Source organism: Epinephelus fuscoguttatus, linkage group LG6 (genome assembly GCF_011397635.1).
Source record: "Epinephelus fuscoguttatus linkage group LG6, E.fuscoguttatus.final_Chr_v1".
Classification (NCBI taxonomy): Eukaryota; Metazoa; Chordata; class Actinopteri; order Perciformes; family Serranidae; genus Epinephelus; species Epinephelus fuscoguttatus.
Genome location: NC_064757.1, coordinates 17,804,455 through 17,826,610, shown reverse-complemented (window position 1 = coordinate 17,826,610; position 22,156 = coordinate 17,804,455). Strand labels below are relative to the sequence as shown.

Below are 22,156 nucleotides of genomic sequence, written 5' to 3'. Positions count from 1 at the left end.
GTGCAGGAGTTGTCGCAGAATTTAAATCACACAAAGAGTCATCAGTTGCTAATATTTATTTCTGTTCGATTTTATTTAACTGCAATTAGTCAGTAGTGTCCTGTCAAAAAATCTCAATATAAGCAGTATGTACAGTTCAGCCCCCTTTTTATTTGTACAAATCATTTCTGATTGAGATCCTCATTAATATGAATAGTAACAGTTAACGTCTGCTGAAGGATTACATGCTCACACTGGATTATGAAATCTCTCAGAACCAATTAGAGAAATACGCGAGCATCGAGCTACGATCAAAGATGATACCAAGAAGCTTATGTCATGGTGATACAAGGGCCCAACCATAAAAATACAAACCTACAGTTAATGCAAGTCCTACGAGCAACATCGTAACAATGTCCCTTTTAATAATCCTTGCATGGGACGAGAACAGAGCAGTGTGAATTTAATGCCTAACTAAATGTCTCTGCAGGTTGCTCCTTAATAACTTTGTGATTTTCATCGCTACATCAAGACAATAATTTATCAGTAAAATCTCCCAGTGAATCACAACTCTAATTTAGTGAAACGTAACAGTGGGATTGGAATTTTTAAAAAAGAAGTTTGGTCCCATTCTGTTATTTTTCACGTGGAGTTAATACATTACACAAATGTGCAAGAGCTGGACGTGAATTCAAACTTCTTTGACGCAAAATACCAGTATTCCAAAATATATACATTGTATATTTTAAAATAAGGCACTGCTGGACGTATAGGATTTAAATTCCATCTGTTGTGTGTGAATTACTGTCGTTCAAATGGCCGTCTTGCTGTACATGTTTGATATTTGTTCCTGAAAGACTCTCCGGATGTCGGCACGTCTACTTTTCAATGTGGGGGTGAGGAGGCCGTTGGCGATGCTGAACGTCTCTGAATGCAAGTAAAGGTCCTTCACCTGAAGGGAGAGAAGAACACAAAACAGTAAGTCGGTGATGGGAGGTTTGTAGCCCGCAAATTCTAACAACCAGTTTCAGCAGAGGCTCCTCACTTGTTCAAAGGACTTCAGACCTGCCTCCTTCCCCACAGCTCTCATGTCCTCTAATACTGCACTCTTTAAATCCTGTTGGAAGATAAATAAGTGTCAATTTTAAGTGTACTTGTACAGTTACTTAATGAAATTGGGTGTTAGATTACATACCGGATTCTGGCACAGCTCTTCATAGGATCCCACGAATCCTCGCTCTTTTGCCCAGTCAACAAACACCTCGGGGTCAGGCACGACTATGCCTATGAGATAAGACTGGTGACATCAAACACAAGAGAAAATCAAATTTAACTCAAACCACAGCAAATGTTTACATTCTATATCAGCTGAACATGAATCACGTTGTACCTGTAAACTATCTCCGTGCACAAACACCTGTAGCACGGGAACACAACGCATGTAGACATTTTCTATCTTCTCTGGAGCGATGTACTCGCCCTGGGACAATTTGAAGATGTGCTTCTTCCTGTCAATGATGCGTAGCGTCCCATTCTGCCAGAGGAAACATTTGCTCACTTACAGGATATTGAAAGATGATGTTTGTCATCTGTAGACTGATTATGGTGTCCAAATCTTACTGGAAGCCACTGGCCCACGTCCCCGCTGTGCAGCCAGCCGTCACTGTCCAAGGCTTCGGCCGTCCTCTCTGGGTCCTTCAGGTAGCCTTTGAACACACTGGGGCCACTAATGCAGATCTAACAGGACAAAGCAATGAGATGTGTCAGCAGGCACCAGACTGTAGTATAATAATAATGATAATAATAATAATAATAATAATATTGAGCGAGACCACTCTGTATGTCCACTACAGGTGCCTATTTTTGCCTTTGACAGGCTCCGATTGTTATTCTAAGTGCTGACAATATGGGAAGGATCCCTACAGAGATGGACCGTTTTGTGAAAGATTAAGCTCCTTTGTGTTTTACCAGACACAGCCCGAAATCATTAACACCAACCCCACCAGACTCCATTTAAATAAACAGTAATTTTCGTGTGTAAAGAGCCAGAATAGTTTCACATCTAAAGGGTTGAATTAACGTGTACTTTAAACAAACCAGAGTTGGTGGTTGTTGGAACAGTGGAAAGATAAACCAAGACAGTTTTGTGAGTTTGTTTTTATGATGATGTTTAAGTGGAGTCTGGTGGGATTGGTGATGGCGTTTTCGGGGCTGTGTCTGGTTAAACAAAAAATGATCTTGGATCCTCTCAGTGGCAAAGACAAGTCCTTTAGCGGACATGAAAGACCGTTTGTTCATGCCCGGAGTGGTTACATTACAGCCTGTTACTCTGCTGCCGGCTGTAGCACTAGAACAATTTCGCTTTGACACAAACTTCCCCTTTAAGAGTATCTTACCTCTCCATCGCCGTTCTTAGCGTAGTAGTTCATATCGGGGATGTCTACCAGCTTCACCTTGGCACAGGGCAGGGGAGCACCTACATGACCTGACAAAGACACATCCAGGATTAACCAGCACAGGCACAACAGCACAAGCAACTTAGAGGAAATAAAGTGAAGCATCAAATTTTGTCTTACCTGCACTCCAGTCTCCAGGCATGGAGAAAGTGCAGCCTGCTGTGCACTCTGTCTGGCCGTAACCCTCAAAGATCAGACAGCCCAGAGTGGCTCTAAGGAAGGACAGCACTGTGGGGGAGATGGGTGCTGAAGCAGTCAGGGCGAACCGCAGATTACCTCCTAAACTGGCCTGAAACACAAGTCATGAATTATTAATGCAAAACAGTTCAAATCCAATCAAATTGTGTGTGCAAGCAAAATTCCATTTCAACAGCATTTTCAACCTAGACCATATTTTCCCATCTGCATTGACCATACCGAGCCAAAATCTTTCAGTGCGTGCTTCTCCAATACACTCCTCCAGGACCAATATGCTCTGGGTGTTTTTGGCATTGATTGCTGGAATAGTTATGTTTGTCTTGTAAAGTTTGGATAGAAATTTGTTGACTAGGGCTTCTGGTCTACATGTACCACTGTGTGAAGTACTAAGAAATATAAATAGTGACAACTGTGGAGTCCTGGACCAACAGTACTGTTCCTGTACTGTAGGTCTTTACTGGAAACCTTTAGAGATGGAACTGTTAATAACCCGGGAAATAACAATCCAGGAGCAACTGACCTGAATCCTGTTGAACACCAGTTTGTCCCACAGACTGTTGTTACGTACAACTCCGCTGCTGAGCTCCGCCTGCTTTCTCCTCACAGCGTAGTGAAGCAAAGCCCGTCGCAACGGAGAGGTCACAGATCCCAGGATCTTTATTGAAATCATTGAAAATGGACAAAAACAGAAACGAGGTTTAAAATACAGCCAACAAAGAATTATAGTTAAGTGCTAGCTAAGTATGGTCATGGAAGTGTGATGCATTTACTTGAGAAAAAAAATTGCCTTGGCTCTGAAATGACAAGATTATTATCTCCGAATTCTGAGAGAAGTTTTCATGAAAATAAGTCTGTTCTTATTTTTCTGGATTGACGTGATAAAATTGTAAATTTGTGGGGGGTTTTCGTTATTATTTTACTTTCCCGTTCTTTTTAACCCCATCAAGGAGGTTATGTTTTCGCCGGTGTTGGTCTGTTTGTCTGTCTGTTTGTTTGTCTGCAAAATAACTCCAAAAGTTCTGTACGGATTTTGATGAAATTTTCAGGAAAGGTTGATAATGGGACAAGGAACAGATGATCGGTTGAAGCGAAGTGGATAAAATAATAAAATGGCAGGAAATCCCAGCTGCTTGGTGGGGCTCTGCGCTCTCCAAGTGCTCTAGTTTTTAATGATTTTTAATGGTATTACTATGTCATAAAATTTCTTAAAATGCAAATAAATAAAATATAACACAAATAATAATAATGAAAATCCCCATTTTTCCTAATTAAAGGGATACTTTGTGGATTTTCAGCCAGGTCTGTGTCACCACGGTGTGGAGAGAGAAGATGATGCAGATGAATGGTGTTAAGGCGTTCCGCATGCTGCAGCTCGTCCACCGGCCAAAATCCAGTGGTCAAGGCAAAGTGACATGTTTAAAGGCGCTGTATGTAAGAATGTGGCCAAAACGGTTACTGCACTCAAATTCAAAATACTGCCGCGAGTCGTGTCCGCCCCTCCTCCCCTACAGATTCGAGGCTGCTGGACAGCGGCACACTGGAGACTGATTTGTTTGCCCACGAGCGGCTGCCGTGGCAGGGCCGCGCCGCCGCGTGCTTGATCTTCGGTTTTCCAGTGGGCCGTACGAGCAAGTCCGGCTTCTCTGCTGCTAACACTGCTGCCGGGATACAGCTGAGGAGACTGCTAATGCTATGTACCGGGACACTGCTAATGCTGCTTGCCGTGCTGCTGTAGCTCAGTCGTAACTGTAACTGATGCTGAGACTCTACTGACTGTGTGACTGGTAGACGGCAGTGGGTGGCGCAACAGGCCAAAACACAAATTCAAAACATAAACATGATTTGCTGACCGTAAAATTTTTTTTTAAATGCGAATATTCTGGCTGTACTATTGTTGTCGGTGAGATCAGTATGTTATATGAACATTATTCCTTAGTCTCTGTGACATATTAGGATGATTTTACGACTATTTGCTTTAGATTTCTTACATCCAGCTCATTTAATGTCATCAGTGGATTTTTGCATAGGGGCCACCTCAACACCATTCATCTGCACAGCCTCCCCACACCATGGTGACACAGAGCTGGTTGAAAATCAGCAAAGTATCCCTTTAAGGAGATTATCAGAATCAGAAATACTTTATTGATCCCCGAGGGGAAATTATTTAAAAATATATTATATATTTAAAAATATATATTGTTAATTCAGATATGACAATGACAAGACCTGAATGTATTTACTGACCTTGTCATAGATGCGATTGAGTAAACGAGGCACAACAGGAAAGAAGGTTGGTTTGAGCGTTTTAATGTCGTCCATGAGAAGAGAAATGTCTCCCTGGTAGAACCCTACTCTGGCCCCGTGGCAGAACATCGAGACCTGTGACAGAAACACTTAATTTAGGGTTTACACACAAGCACACACTCCAACAGCAACAACAAAAACAGTCTGAGAAGTAGATAAACTACCTGAATCATCCTCTCAAACATGTGGGCAAGCGGCAGGTAAGAAATCGACACATCCTCTTGTCGGATCACAAACGAACCCTGAGAAAGAAAACAAGAAATAAAGTGAGCAAAGCACAGGGGAGAGATTAAGTTCAGGCAGAAGGCATACGGTGAAGCCTCGGAGGCAATCAAACATGCTGTATGGCTTTTTCAACAGCAGTTAGATAGCACAATCTTTATACGGGGGCAATTAGTTAAAGTACCTCGCAGCGACAGGGGCAATCAAACAGCCAATTAATCATACCATTAGACACAGCAGGGAAAGGGACAGTTTTGAGATACAGACACACAGGCAGATGGGAAGTGATCGTAGCTGCGAGGCTGTTCTCAATTAGACAAGGAGGTGGAAGAGTAGACAGACCTCCAGGATCTTAATGACAGAGGAAGTGTTGGAGGCGATGTTGCCGTGGGTGATCATGGCTCCCTTGGGCTTCCCTGGATAAATAAACAAGACATTATTGCTGTGCCCTGTGCAGCAAGAGGAAACTGCAGCGGTGCCATAAAGAGAGGTTGTTAGTGGGCACTGAAGGACACTTCTCTAATGATGTGAGTGAAGGATAATTACGCTGAGACGTATGAAATCAGACGGTACCTGTGGTTCCACTGGTGAAGCAAACCACGGCCAGATCCTGAGGCTGGGGCGGCTACAGCAGGCAGCAATAAAACATGAGAATATGACAACAGGCTTCCTCCACTCTTAATTAAAGTCCTGTTTACAAGTGAGTGTTAATGACATCTTATGGGACAGGAGCAACGGTAAAACTGTCATCCCAGCATTTAGAGGGGGATTAACTATTTACTGTAACCAGTTTGATGCGGTGATGTAGCAGCTGAGAGACGATAAACTCACCACAGGATCTTTGAGGTTCTGCCTTCCCAGGTCCTAAGATGTGGACAAGGAGGAGTTATTCATATCAATTTACATATCACAATTGATGACTAAATTAAAGGGGACACATTTAAATGAGTCTGCATTAAAGGGTTTTAGTAATCCCCCCCCTCTTCTGCTCACCATGAGCTCTTCCAGTTTCAAAACCTCCACCTCGCAGTTCTTCGCCCTCTCTACAAATGCATCGCTGAAATCGTTAAAGAGAACCAGGCAGGACAGCGTCGGAGTCACGCCTTTCTCCTTGTTCTCCAACAAAGCTGCTGCCTTCTCCTCCCGGTCGCAGATCACCAGAGAAATCTCCGCTGTAAACACACCACGACACACAGATGAGGTCAAGAGGACAAGAACTGATGCACAGAGAAATATCAAAATTTCAAATACAACATACATTATAAACACCGACTGCATACATGAAGCATGAAAAATGATAGTGAACATAAAGTGTGAACAGTGTGTAATAACAACTGATACTGTGAAGGAATAGTTCACACCAAACATCTACTCCACTACAGCTATCTGACACATGACTTTTACATTAAAAAATATGCAATAAGCTTAAAAAACACAACACATTGTTAGAGATGATACCAGAGGTTAGCAGCATTTTTTAGACTTAACCTCTTATAGAAAACACTCTTTTGGCTCTCGAAACCAAAGGAGTTGAATCTATCCGAGCCTTTCTCCCCTCCCTGTTTATCCCCACACTCATGTTTCTACACAACATAAATAGGATTTTAAAAACAAGATGTATAACTGCAATAAGTAGTTTTACATGCACAATGTATACAAGTACTTTTACTTAAGGAAAGAGTCTGAGTACTTCTACTGATGTTTCCAACATGTGTATCTAGTTATATCCTGTATTTTCTTAGATTGTATATCTTCCTCATTGGATTAATATATATATGTAAATATGTACATATATACAAATACATATATATATATATATATATATATATATATATATATATATACATACTGTACATATACAAACACACACTTATATACAGTACATACAAACACACATACAAACAAACACGCACATATACATACATATATTACACATTAACAAACACACACATACTATATACATACATAAACAAACACACACATATATACAAACATATACAAACACACATATATACAAACATACAGTCAGGTCCATAATTATTTGGACAATGATACAGTTGTCATCATTTTGGCTCTGTACACCACCACAATGGGTTTTAAATGAAACAATGAATACCTGCTTAAAGTGCAGACTCTCAGCTTTCATTTAAGGCTTTTTTCAAAAATGTAGTATGAACCGTGTAGCAGCAGGATGAAAGCTGAAGTGTTTGGGGCTACATTATCTGCTCAGATTCAACCAAATGCTTCAAAACTCATTGGACGACGCTTCACAGTGCAGTTGGACAATGACCTGAAGCATACTGCAAAAGCAACCAAGGACATTTTTAAGGCAAAGAAGTGGAATGTTCTGCAATGGCCAAGTCATATCATCTGACCTGAATCCAACTGAGCATGCGTTTCTCTTGCTGAAGCCAAAACTGAGGGCAAAACACCCAAAACACAAGCAGGAAGTGCAGACGGCTGCAGTAAAGGGCTGGCAGAGCATCACCAGGGAAGAAACCCAGCATCTGATGATGCCTATGTGTCCAACACTTCAGGCAGTGATTGACTGTAAGGGATTTGCAACCAAGTATTAAAACTGACTGTTTAATTGATGATTATGTTAGTTTGTCCAAATACTTATGAGCCCTTAAAGTTGGGGGACTGTGTAGAAATGGTTGTCATTCCTTCACGGTTCATACTACACTTTTGAAAAAAGCCTTAAATGAAAGCTGAGAGTCTGCACTTTAAGCAGGTATTCATTGTTTCATTTAAAACCCATTGTGGTGGTGTACAGAGCCAAAATGACGACAACTGTATCATTGTCCAAACAATTATGGACCTGACTATACAAACACACACATATATACATACATATAGAAACACACACATATATACAAACATATACAAACACACACACATATATATACATGTATATAAACACACACAGATATACACACATATACAAACACACACACATATATATACATGTATATAAACACACACAGATATACACACATATACAAACACACACACATATATATACATGTATATAAACACACACAGATATACACACATATACAAACACACACATATATACAAACATATACAAACACACACATATATACATACATGAACAAACACAGACATATATACACATATACAAACACACACATATATACAAACATATACAAACACACACATATATACATACATGAACAAACACAGACATATATACACATATACAAACACATACATATATACAAACAAATACAAACACACATACTGTACATACATAAACAAACACACACATATATACATGTAGACATACATACACAAACACAAACACACACACACACACACACACACACACACACACACACACAGGTATACATACATAAACTAACATACAGATATACAAACATATAATAAAAACACACATATAACACATAGACAAACACACGTGTATATACACAAACGAATACATACATATATTAAGGTTGCAACGGTATTAGATCTTCACAGTATGATTAACATCTCGGAAAATATCGCACTTTGAGGGTATCACAGTATTACAGAATATATATTATTATCAGTCAGAATGACCCCTAAAGGAATAAAAATGGAAGGGTAATTTTTTTGCTTGAATAAACATTTTATTACTATAACTGAAATTTGAAACAATTCTGTTAATGAAAGTATGTGTAAAAAGTCTCCCCTTTGAAAATAGCTCAAATCTCAGAAGAGATTCTCTGTCCAGTTGCTTTTTTTTTTAATACTGTAGATAAGCAAATGTACACGGTATGATAACCATCAACTCTTATATCATATTTTGCATTGCTGCAACCCTAGTATTTATACATAAATATACAAGCGGACACATATATGCGTACATATATACATGCATACACATACATATACACATACATACCTACATATGCAAACACATACATACATGCATTTATACATGTATTCTGTACACTGTCGTCTAAAGATATGCTTAGATTTGATATAGGAGGTTGGCAAGTCAATGACAAAGTTTACATTTTGTTCCAAACTACTTCTTTATATAATAAATCTCACTAACAGCGTTTTTGTGTTTTAATACATGCAGGTCTTCTCACCCAGGTTGAGGATGTGGACCATGGCCTCCAGTCCCAGTGTGTCATACAGAGGCACCACCGCCATGGAGTACGTGTAGCAGGCCAGCTCTGAGATTATCCACTGTCACCAGCAGAGGGAGACACAGCAGCACTGTTAGAATCATTCCTAGCCTTCATGCACGACTGAGTACTTGTTTAGTCAGATATCTAAACATTGGGGAGTTATGCATTATGATCTACATTACCATGCATTTCATATTTACAAAACAAACAAAACCACAGTCAGAATAAGAACCAGCAGTCAGTGTGGAGATACGTGTGATGAGAGGTTAGGGGCTCTGATGGAGCAGAAAATTATCTTTCACTTTTAGTCTACACAGGAGTGACAAAAATGGCCTTGCCTGACGAACATATTAAAAAATGATTTTGGGAGCAGACATGCTCCAATATTAGCTGCCCTGGAGACCCACATTCCCCACCAGCACTCTGCTCTCAATATGAATAAAGCCAAACACGCTTTGAGGACAGGCAGAAAACAAATCATATTTTAATTTTCAAAATTCATAGAAGAACTGTGACCCTGATGTGAGTTAAGGGTAGGAGCAAACCTTTGCAGAGATGTGCGTATGAAAATATATTAAGCTCTACCCAGGTGAAATACAAGTTTGAAATGCTGGGCTGAGGTTCACGGATCAACAATCTTGATTAAAGGCAAGAAACATCCATGTCTTAAAAGTTTTCAAAGTAATTCTAAAACTCGCAGCCAACCAGTGAGGGGACAAACAATTGCCGCTCTACAAAACAGCGACAAGTCCATACCTCTGGTCTGTTTTGTGCAAATATCCCGACAAATTGTTGTGGATTGGGCTGGCAGCCTTTGGCCAACAGCCCAGAGCCCAGCACCTGTGCCCGCTCAGCCACCTGAAGGATTAGATATGCTCAGTCAACAAACAGCAAAAAGTAACGTGTAACATGGAGGTGCTGTGATAACATGTCATACCTCAGTGTAGGGGATCCACTCATAGGGCTGCCCTGGCTTTCTGAAGCCAAGACACGCGCCGTTTCCTATGGAGACAGTTGTGTCACGTCAGTGACGTTAGTGTGGTGTCTGTGATATGTTGTATTTTTGCTTGTACAGATTTATGGTTTCAAATATCAAAGATCTACAAATTATCCAAATGAAGTAAAAGTTATGGGAACATTTTTTTTCAGTTCTCTGTAATCAGTCATGATTTAAAATTACTTGTGTGAACAATATACCTGAGGTGTATCAAGATAATACAGTTTAGCAGGTATTTAGAAATCCTTTTTTTTCCAGTGCCATCAAAAATACACATGCTCCCCTTTCTATAAACTGATACAGAGATGCTGTACTGAGGCCATGTAATGCACAGCATGCACCACCAGAGGTCAGTCTCTACCAGTGGAACCGGCAGCTGAGCTGCAAGTGGCAGGGATAACATTAAGCCTGATTTATGGTCCTGTGGCATACCTACAACGTACCTACGTCGTTGCCGTGACGCCGTCATGAACCCTTCGAACTTCTCCGTCACTCCATTTCGTCGTGGTGCAATTCACCACCAGAGTGGTAGGAGGCTGCGTTCCTTTCCTGAATGGTTATCGTCGTCTCTAGTTGATTCTCTGTTTAGCTTCTGGCTTGTCCGGTCACAGAGAAATTAACGCGGAGCACGGACAGACAGCTCCGTCCGTATCCGTATTGAACGTTGAGCATAAATGGGCCTTAATACTGCAACTTCTCCATCGCAACAGAAGATGTTTAAAGATGGCAGGGATGGCGCAATCTGGAAATACGGAACCGTCTACAGCCCTCTCGGTCTGCGCTGGGTCTGCGTCGCCTCGACGTGTAGTTACATTTTTGGGGAGGTGCACGTCAGGCTACGCCAGGGGCTACGGTGAGCCTTCTGCGTAGCCATGTACCCTACGACGTAGCAACGTTGTTGATTTAACGCAGGACCATAAATCAGGCTTTACAGGACTAAAATAAAAAAAAGAAAATGCTACTGCTTGAGTAATGCCACATGTAACTTCATCTTGAGATTACTTTTTTTGTTTATCAGCCACATGATTTTATTCAACACATCATCTCTTTTTAGCCTACTGATGTTTTAGTATCTGCCGTGGCAACAAGTGTCATTGGGTTTCAGTATTCTATTGACCATAAGCATTTAAAGCCAGCAAGATTTGACTAAGAAGGCTATTTGCATGTTAAAAGCACAGAAATATAGGCTAGACACCAGTATCTATTTGGGTTGGGAATTACCAGAGAATCCGTGATACAATATTATCGCGATACTTAAAGCTCCAGTAGGCAACGTTGTTTTGGTATAACTGAGTAAAAATGTTATAATATCCTCTAAGCATAATGAAAATCAAGTGGTCTGAGACAAACAATAGGTTTCTGCACCTCACCATGGCTCTGTGTTCTGCCTCTAAAGAATCAGTATTTTGCCGATGTGCATCAACCTATCAAAGGTCAGCTCAGACCACTGCGTTCCTATTGGCTGTTCTACTGCATATGCACGTTCCCGTGCCGCCGGCAGAAGGGGAGAGCAAGGGGCAATGGCAAACAGTGTACCAGGTAAAATAGCTATTCCAGCATTGGCTACAATTGCCTACACGGCTAAACAACCCAAAAAAAGCCCCGGAGGGAGAGAAAGGGTGAGGTGGGGCCGGGTCCAGCTGGAGGGCACGAGGATCAGCCGTGGGAGCGGAGCCGAGGGCTCTCCGCGGAGAGGGAGAGCAGAGCCTCTCCCTCTCCCACCCCATCCCTCCCTTGCGGGGGAGGATAGGAAGGATAAAATACTCGCATGCTCGTCTGGTAGGAGGGGCTCAGGGCGGAGACAAACGAAACCTAACTCAGATGAGACTCAAAAATCAACCGTTTTTAGGCTTTCTACCTACTGCAGCTTTAAGTCACGATACAGTATTACTGCCATTTTAAATATGTTGCGATATGCTGCGTATTTTGATAATATATACTGCAATATATTGCCATTATCACCTTTTTTTTTAAAAAAATTGTTAATTATGTCCCAAGAGGAAAACTTTGTCAACGTCTGCTTGATCTAATAAGATAAAGATTTCAGTCTGTGCATCTCACTTCAGCCATTTTTTGCAGCAGCAAAATGTATTTAGTGGACTGAAAAAGCAATCGATCATATTATTCTAGTAGGCTACATAAAGTTTAATTTGTATTTGTCATATTAATAACTTATGATAAAAAAAATCAATACTTGGCACTGTGTGACAATACGATATTGCCACACAAAAATACTGCGATACTATTCTGTTTTGATTTGTCCCGCACCCCAAGTATCTATCACCAGCAGCTCTTTTTCCCCCACAAATATAGTCATATACTGTATACCCTGCCGAAATATCAGGAAGGTCTGAAGGAATGAAAAAAGAGATGCCTTCTATGTTTGGTGGAAAATACCTAAATACAACAATTTAACATATTCATGCGGAATTATACATTAATAAATTACTTTTGGTTGCCGAGATTCATGTTGTCCATTTCATAACAGTAAAGAGCACCTGTCTCTGTTGACAGGAAACACTGTAATCCTTAAACTGAAGTTCAAGCACGACAGCCACAGTGTGAATTTAAGAGGTTTTCAAAGAACAGCAGCAAATTGATTTTTTCAAAGTTAGTTGTCTTCTTCCTTGATATAATTACACAGTAAAATGTGGGATAAATTAAATGAGTTGTGAATGTGTCCCTTGTCACCACCTGCGATCCTCAGGCCTCTCTGGAACATGTCATAGGCCGTCCTGGTGTCGTCGTAGTAAAACTCCAGCAGTGAGTCATCTTTAAGGAGAGCTGATCGCCTGCAGCTGGGATCTCCCTACAACATACACTCCTGTCAAACACCTTAACACACCTTAACACCATGACAAATTGTGCCATTTATACAAATCACTCACATTCACAGCTACAGACTGGGCCTGCAGATCACAGGGAGGACGCATGGGTCGAGGACGGGTCACCAGCCAGTAGGCGGTAAGAGAGGCGAGGGCTCCTAAACCCAGCAGAGAGGAGGGTGACAGAGACAGGGAGGACAGGGAGAAGGAGGACAGGGGCAGAGACGGGAGAAGACTCCAGAAGTCCTCTGATTCAGAACTTTTGAGTCCAGCGCTGGAGCGAAGTGACCGTAACCAGTCCTGGAAATGCATAGCTGGGAGAAGAAAAACAAAGACACACAACAAACTCAACGACACAGGCGAAAATTATATGTTGTGTTTACATCACAAACATTGTGCTGGAATTTTAAAAATGCAGCATCTCTCGGAGAAGGCGCCGCAGTAAACACGCAGCAGGTTGAATCAGGCTGATATTTCCTTTCAAGTCACTTCAAACATGGAATTTTGTTTTGTTTTGTTTTTACTTATGTCTTGACATTTTATTTTATCTGCTAGATTTGCTGCATTCCTTTGTTGTCTTTGTTTTGCTTTTATCATATTTTTTCTTTTATCTCTTTTGCAGCACTTTGGAACTTGTGAACAGTAGAGACAGTACTGGTAGTGGCAGAAACACAAGAACAAATCTATGGATTAGAGTGAGACAAATAAACCAGATAGGCTGAGATCACAGCTGTTATTAGGTTACTGCAGTTATATAGACATTGTCGAGCGTTAAGTAACATAAAAACTAAGTTTGGTCGGTATCTGCGCCACAATTTAGAAAAATGCAAAAATGTACAAGTGCAACAAACTTGATTGTTTATGCCTTGTGTTAAGTGCAGTACGGGTAAAAATGTTTTAACTGATTCATTGTTAGTCTGTAAAATGTCCAAAAACAGTGTGAAGAATGCCCATTACAACACAGCCCAAGATGACAGATTGCTTCTTTTCTCCACACAACAGTCCAAATTACAAAGACTTTCAATTTTCACAATTGTAAAGATAAAATCAGAGAAAAGGAGCGAATCCAAACATTGAGAAGCTGGAAACAGTTAATGTTTCACATTTTTTGCTCGATAAATGACTTCCAGCACTTTAGGGAGTAAAAAATATATTTACCAGTAGATTTCTCTAATACCAAGAAGGAGCAGTTCAATGCAGTTTAAATACAACACTGATTCAAAATAAGTTGGGACGCTGTGTAAAACTTGGATAAAAACAGAAGGCAGTGATTTGCAAATCCAACCTAAACTTAATTGAATAGAGTACAAAGACGAGATATTTTATGTTAAAGTTGGGACAGGGGCATGTTTGCCACTGTGTTACATCACCTTTTCTTTTAGCCACACGCAGTAAGTGTTTGGGAATTGAGGACATTAATTGTTGAAGTTCTGAAAGTGAAAGTCTTTCCCATTCTTGCTTGATATATGACTTAAAGTGTTAAGCAGTACAGGATGCACCAGACATTTTCAATAGGAGACAGGTCTGGACTGAAGGCAGGTCTAGTATCTGCACTCTTTTACTGCAAAGCCACAATGTTGTGACACATGCAGAATGTGGTTCTTACTAGAATAAGCAGGGACGTCCCTGAAAAAGACATCATCTGGATGGCAGCATATGTTGCTCCAAAACCTGGATGTACCTCTCAGCATTCATGGCGCTTTCACAGATGTGCAAGTTACCCCTGATGCCACGGGCACTAACACACCTCCACACTATCACAGATGCTGGCTTTAGAACTCTGCACTGGTAACAATCTAGATGGTCCTTTTCCTCTTTATCCTGGAGGACACGACATCCAGGATTTCCACAAACAATTTGAAATGTGGACTCGTCAGACCACAGCACACTTTTCCACTTTGTGTCAGTCCATCTCAGATGAGCTCGGGCCCAGAGGAGTCAGTGTCTTTTCTGGATGTTGTTGATAAATGGCTTTCACTTTGCATGGTAGAGTCTAAGCTTGCATTTGTAAATGCATGGTTTTTAATGCAGTGCCAGCTGACAGGTCAAAGGTCACGGCCTTTGGATATTAGTTTTCAGCCTTGACCATGAATGACAGAGATTTCTCCGGATTCTCTGAATCTCTTGATGATATTTGTAGATGGTGACATATCTAAATTCTTTGCAGGTGTACATTGGGAAATGTTGTTCTTAACATGTTGGACTATTTGCCCACACAGTTTTTCAAAGTGACAATCCTTGCTAGTGAACAATTAAACCTTTGGAGGATGCCCCCTTGATACCGAAACATGATTCTATCATGTGTTACCAATTAATCTGTTTATCTGTGGAATGTTCCACAGACATTTTGTTAAGCATTTCACAACTTTGCCGGTGTTTTGTCGCCCCTGTCCAAACTTTTTTTGGAACATGTTGCACGCATCAAATTCAGAATGAGTGTACATTTACAAAAAAAACAACAATGTTGATCTGTTTGAACATTAAATGGCTTGTCTTTGCACCGTGCGTGTCAAAAAAGATTTGGAAACACAGTGTCTCAACATATTTGGATTTGGGGTTGCAGGAGGAATGAAATGAATGAATCAATGAATGAGAGATGTCATTTTACTATTAATCAACTGTAAATGCATCATTTCAGATTTTTCATCATTTTCCAGACCATGAAATAAACTTGCTACAGCTGTGTTAAAATACAATCATATTCCCACTGGAGCACTCCTGGAAAATAAACAAGACAATTTTGCATTGCACTCCAGCGGCTGCGGCTCAGAGGTAGAGTGGGTCGTCCGCTTATCAGAATATCAGTTGTTCGATCCCCGGCTCCTCCAGTCTGCATATGCTTGAGCAAGATACTGAACCTCAAATTGCTCCCAGTGGCTGTTCCATCAATGTGTGAGTGTTTAAAACGGAGTAGCAAGTGGCACTTTGTATGGTAGCCTTGGCCACCAGTGTGTGAATGTGTGTGTGAATGGGTGAATGTGACTCATAGTGTAAAGAGCGCTTTGAGTGGTTGGATGACTTGTCAGACTAATGATGGGCAGAACCAGACTTGTTGTTTTTAATCGATGCATTCTTATTCCTTGTCAAAACATGGTGACCCAATCACCCACAATGCAACTCAACCACCAACAGTTGGGTCGGTTCTGATGTGTTGTGCTATGAGCCGCTAATGTAGCCTCGAGCAGAGATGAAAAGCTACAGGTCTGATACTGCTCAGGTCTTCTTAACGCCACCCTTACATTTTTTCATTTGCAAATTTGTGGTCTTCAGTCCCAACTGACGCTGACTCAAATGACATCACTTGAGGCAGTTTCTCAGACTTTGAGTAGTTCCCTCAGGAGCCACAAAAGCTTTTATACAACTTTTTTCACATGCAGCAATGCTTCCTAAGACCTGTAACACACTTTGATGTGTAAAATAAGTGTTAACTTTAAACATCACCTGTACTATCCACCACACAAACTCTGTTCATATATTAAAATCAAGTTTAAACAAAGAATGCAACAAAACCTAGAGGAAAATGTAATTAAAAACATCATTCCACTTCTAAAACTTGAAACCGAAATACCAAGAGTGTGGTTAAAAGGCTGAACCACGCTGGGCCACGGGCTTGGCACCGCTCAGTGAAGAGAAGAAGAGAAGAAAAGGCTGAGCTGTATACAAGGGGGTGGGGGTGGGGGGGAGTGTAGAGACACCAGGAAGTAATAACGATTGGCTTCACAGAAACAGGCGCCGAGGTTACTCTCAGTCATGTTGTGCCACTCTTTCATTCACCGGGGAGGAGAGAAAGACTCGGGGTGCGTACAGTAGCGAGGGGCTGGTGGTGGTGAGATAGGGTGAGGGGGAGGCCCGCCTTAATCCACCCCCTTGATCCCCTGCCAGAGACGTTATTGTTCATATCAAAACTGAATGAAAGAAGGGAAAGGCTTCTTGAGAATAATCCATAGCCTCTAAACAAACACCGACAGCGTTCCCCTAACACAAACTGAAAACCTGCACTAAAACTGCTCGTTTCACCCCCACTAACAAACCACTTCATCTTCCACCTCCCTGAATAAGTCTCCGCTTGCCCACATCTCCACTCCCCTCCCCAAACACCCCTCAACCTCTCACCCACTTTCTCCCCCAGTGCCCAATAGGAGAGGGGATAAACAGTGATATCATACCCCTCCCTCCTCTCCAACCAGGCTGCTCCTGTGCTGTTTCCCTTCTCCTGCATGGTGCAAAGTGATGCTACTCTTGTCCTGAGAGGATTCATAATCTACTTTAAGCATCAATTTATCTGAATTAAAACTCAGTTGCCACTTTACACCTGCTGGAGCGACAAAGCAGCTGGTGATCCCCTTGAGTTCTTTCACTGGGTAAATAAATGAGAAACAAAAAGGGCTCTATGAAACGTGACACATCAAAAAAAATGACAGTCCGCTGTGAAGAGAGCTTCCTGTAGCCTCTTTCTGTCCCTCTCCATTGCTCCCCCCTCTCTCACCCTCCCATTCATAAGCGCTATTGTCAAGCCCCAGACAGGGACCATTGTGCTCCCAGCTTTTACTCCCTGGAAGACATGAGACAAAAGAAACGGCACACATATGTGAAAACATACTGAAGAGATACAAATGCACCTTCCCAGTCCCTGCCGGGGGAGAAAAACCTGAATGTTTTGGCGGGTTCACACCTGAATTTACACTCAGAGGGCTGATTGCATAGCAGGGCATACATAATGGCATCATGCAGGCTGGCATCTAAAACAATAGCAGTGGATTAAAAGTGTGTTTGGGATAAACGATGCTTGATCCAACAAACAAAATGAGTTAAAAATATGGAAGTAAATTCCTGCTGTGGAGTGCATACAAAATGCGGGTTAAGAGGGACGACAGGCATGTAACAGATAGCTTGAGGCACTCCTCATGTCTGTGCGCTTTTACTCCAGCTGACAAGTAGGGACAGAGCTCAGAGTTACTCAGAGCTCCAGTGCTGTACTGCATGGCAGAGTAGGGAACATACAACAACAGAAACCAAAAACTGGTTTTGAGAGGAATCTGGCATGAACTCAATGTAACTTTATTGACTCAAACTGTCAAACATTTTTTGTACACCCCATTTTGGGGCCTACAACAGAATGCAATGAACCTAACATAAAGTTAACTTTATGAGGGTCATTGCAAAGGTGAAAAAACTAGTGACATTAAAAATGGGAGATTAAAAAATGTATTGAAGCATTTAAATTTTAATCTTAAAAGGACGAATAGTAAAATAACTACTTTGTCTCGGGTCAAATCAGGGCTTAAAAGTGGAATTGAAGAATTGATGTACAGTCGCTGCAGGGAGACATTTCTCCAGGGTTTAGGTAAAAAATGGAAAGGCAGCTTCATCATAACGTTTTGGCACATTAGAAGGACAGTTCCCAAAAATCAAAATCAAAAACTCATAATTGTCCTCTCACACCTGTAGTGCTATTTATCAATCTGCACTGTTTTGGTGCTGAGTGTTGGAGATATCGGCCGTAGAGATGTCTGCCTTCTCTCTAATATAACAGAACTAGATGGCTTGTGGTGCTCAAAGTGCCAAAAAATGCGTTTGAAAAACTCAACAGCAGTGTCTCTTTCCAGAAATCATGATCCAGCTACTCAAAATGATCCACAAACCTTGTTGTGAGCAGTTTCATGTCGGAACTACTTTCTGTCTAACCAACTACACCCACCAACTGTATCAATGCGCAGAAGGAAGCGTGCATCTACTCATGGATGAGAGGCTTGTGCTCTGACAGTGGGAGATGAAAACATTGAAGGCTTCCTCTTCAGCAGAGCTGTGACGTTAGCTAGCTCTGTGAAGTCTGCGCAGTGATACAGTTGGCAGGTGTAGTTCAGTAGAAAATAGTTCCTGCATGAAACTGCTCACAACAAGGTCTGTGGATTATCTTGAGTAACCAGGTCATGATTTCTGCAAAGAGACACTGCTGTTGAGTTTTTGAAATGAATTTTTTGGCACTTTGAGCACCACAAGCTGAGTGCCATCTAGTTCTGTTATATTCAAGAGATAGCAGACATCTCTACAGCCAATATCTCCAACACTCAGCAACTCACATCAAAAAGATCTAGACTGATAAATAGCACTACACGCAAGAGGGAAATACATATTGTTGATTTTGGAGTGAACTGTCCCTTTAAAGAGTAGAATGACAGTTGTATTTTGGCAACATCAGCATCAGGTTGCGGCCTACTTGTATTAAAAAGGAGCCAGTGCGAAAACTTAAAAAAAAGAGAGGTGTTAACTGTTGCTTCATTTAAAACTCTGGCACAAAAAACTCTGTTCGAGTTTTAAATTATTTTATAGAATTTTTGTTGGAGCCTGAGGGCATTGAAAAGCAGTTAAAGCTTCTTTAAAGGAAATGTATGAATGCATTTTTATTACAAGCAGACAGAAATGGACTGACCTTAATGATGTTCTTTCAGTACTAAAATGTCTTTTGCCGTTCAACTAAAGTGAAAATATGGATTTGGATATCTAGTAGAGACAGAATTAAGTCCCCTCAAAAGCAAATTCCTGAATAGAATATGTCCCTGAATTACATGAAGAGTGACAAGAGAATCTGGACAGTGGCCGACAGAGCTTCTGTGGTTATGGGAGCAATGCTGGGGAATGCTTCGCCCTGACCCAGAAAACTACAGGAGGTGACATGAGGAGGGGGGGAGGTTTTTATGGGAGAGAGAGAGAGAGAGAGAGAGAGAGAGAGAGAGGCGACAGTACTTTGTAACCACACCAGCAGCAGTGGCAGTGAACTCTGCACACTTTCCATGTGCCACGAGAAGTGAATGGTCCCATCGAGGGGAGATGAGGAGAGAGGGGGAACACGTGAGGATGGCCGGGTGGCTGGGTGGCGGGGGGAAACCAGCAAAAGAGAAAGAACCAAACGCACTGGTGTTTTCCGGCTGTGATTCCCAAATGCAGCGTGAACAACACAGACACACACTTGGTCACAATGAAGTTTTTCTTGTCGAAGGGGAAGGAGGTGAAGAATGAATGAATAACACCAACACGCATCCTGCACGTGGGAAACACCTTCACTTCTCACAAGATGCTCAGGAATCTCCCATGGTCTCAGATTCACTTGAAACCAACCAGGATCCTCGCAGACAATGCAACATTTGTGGTTTCTTTTCCCTGCAGACTGAGGTTTCATGTAACCAAGCAGCACCAGGTTCAAACATCACTACGCAGGGGTAATCTTCCACTTTCAGTTTCCCTTGCACCTCACCTCACAGTTCACTTTTGAATCAGTGAGTGTTTTTGTGCATCGGGGCAGATCATCCAGCCCTGCACGACTCTGGCACACAAACCTCAGCTGCCATGCAACTGCATACACACTGTAACTGTCACATGCTCAGAAGAGGATGCCAAGGGGCTGGCTACTGGCCATGGGGACAACTCCAAACATGTTGCATGCTCCAGAATATGTAGTCGGGCAGGTGAAGAAAGAATACTCAATGTCAAACATGAACTTTTCCTTACACTTCTTTCCTTATCTGAATCAAGGGCCTAAGGATAGTGTAGAGGGCGTAGGATGCTATATTATATAGATAAAGCACTGAGTCAAATATTTGATCTTAACTTTGCCTTTGAAAACAAAACAATGTCTGAAAACCTACAGTGCAGGGCTGAAAGCCTCCACAACCCCACTAAGGATGAGACAAAACACCACAGGAATGTGGTGCATGTGTGACAGTTACTAAGTGCATCTCAGGTCTTTAAAAGAATTTGGAGGCACACTGCAAAGGAAAATATCCAGAAAACTGCAGAAAGGCCTTTGTAACATGGAGTAATCCCACAAATATTGCAGTAGGATGAAAACACCATGAGGCCAATTTAACTTAAAGCTTCAGTTGAGCAAAGCAAATCTCACAGAGGAGGCATCACTATCAAGAATCGCCTCATCAAATGTGTTTTGAACGCAGCATCACTGATCACCAGGCCATTATGAAGCCTGTATCTCACCCATTTAAAGGCAAAACTCTGTAAGACCTTATGCAACAGTTTGTCAACAGGTTGATTCTTATTCACAGGATAACATACTCTCAGCTCGGTAGCCTGGACACTCAGCGGGATGCAGACAAACTTTTCTTACTTGTAGATCACAATCTGGGCATTCACGGATTGGGGTTGTTTATTTATCGAGCTGAAACAAACAAACAAACAATGAAAGGCCAAATGAAACTCACCTCGGTAAACCACACAGGCTTCCAGTTGTTCCTCAGAATGTGCTCCAAAGTTACTTCAGCTGCAGAGCCATCGAAATCCGTCCACACGTAAAGCTCTGAACAATATTATCTTATTTCCGGTTGAAACCTTCAAAATAAAATGTCGTCTGATGGATGCATGGTGAGCGTCCTCATTAAAGGGGAACTACAGCCATTTTCGAAATTCATACATGTTACTCCTATGGTCTAAAACAGTCCAAAAGTATCAGTAGGCTACACATGAACAACTCTCTCTCATGTCCAAAAACTATAGTGCAAAACTCAAATCTGTGATGTCACAGTTTGTGAAATCTGGAGCTGCTCCGTAGACAGTGACCTGGGAAAGATGTTTTAGATGACACTGAAAGCAGCCAGAGGGTGTTCTGACTATATAGGTAGGCTACATTTTCTGTGTCAGAACTGATGACACTACCATGTTATAATAACAATAATACATTGGATTTATATAGCGCTTTTCAGGATACCCAAAGATGCTTTACAAGAGCAACAACAGCAATCAAGAAAAAAAAACCCATAGGGAGGTAGGGAGGGAAATAGTCCAGAAAGTGTGAAATACACTGAATTTAGAGGTTATAGACAGTTTTGAAAATGTGTGTTTCGAGGGTTATCTTGAAAGTATTAAAGCTCATTTGGGTACAAAAAAAGAAAACATTCTGTGGGTCCACAAAATCAGCCTCCCATTTATTGTCTGTGGAGCAGCTCCAGACTTTATACCCTATGACGTCACATGTTGAGATTTACTTGTCTGGATTCTGGCTTTGAGAGAGAGCAATTCAAG

At 41.5% G+C, this 22,156-nt stretch overlaps 1 protein-coding gene across 1 annotated transcript; it reads right to left on the bottom strand.

The window, feature by feature from the left end:
- Positions 1-63: 63 nt before the first annotated feature.
- On the bottom strand, positions 64-21,419 carry acsl2 (acyl-CoA synthetase long chain family member 2). The gene is made up of 20 exons (XM_049577958.1): positions 21,340-21,419; positions 13,190-13,440; positions 12,996-13,110; positions 10,242-10,306; positions 10,061-10,162; positions 9,263-9,362; positions 6,153-6,331; positions 5,991-6,023; positions 5,733-5,784; positions 5,502-5,575; positions 5,102-5,179; positions 4,878-5,012; positions 3,154-3,288; positions 2,556-2,724; positions 2,376-2,464; positions 1,600-1,716; positions 1,370-1,513; positions 1,175-1,276; positions 1,025-1,096; positions 64-931 (listed from the first exon to the last, which is right to left on the bottom strand). Exons 2-20 carry the CDS (start codon positions 13,436-13,438, stop codon positions 791-793), a joined length of 2,151 nt encoding a protein of 716 aa, XP_049433915.1. The 5' UTR covers positions 13,439-13,440; positions 21,340-21,419; the 3' UTR covers positions 64-790.
- Between the last annotated feature and the right edge of the window lie 737 nt (positions 21,420-22,156).

What these genes read in the sequence shown, in the direction of transcription:
- acsl2 (XM_049577958.1), bottom strand. Translation starts at nt 13,438, where the DNA reads ATGCATTTCCAGGACTGGTTACGGTCACTTCGCTCCAGCGCTGGACTC. An exon ending in GGTCCACATCCTCAACCTGG is followed by an intron (nt 6,332 to 9,262) that starts GTGAGAAGACCT and finishes GTGTGTTTACAG; the next exon opens with CGGAGATTTCTCTGGTGATC. An exon ending in CTGTCATTAAGATCCTGGAG is followed by an intron (nt 5,180 to 5,501) that starts GTCTGTCTACTC and finishes TTTCTTTCTCAG; the next exon opens with GGTTCGTTTGTGATCCGACA.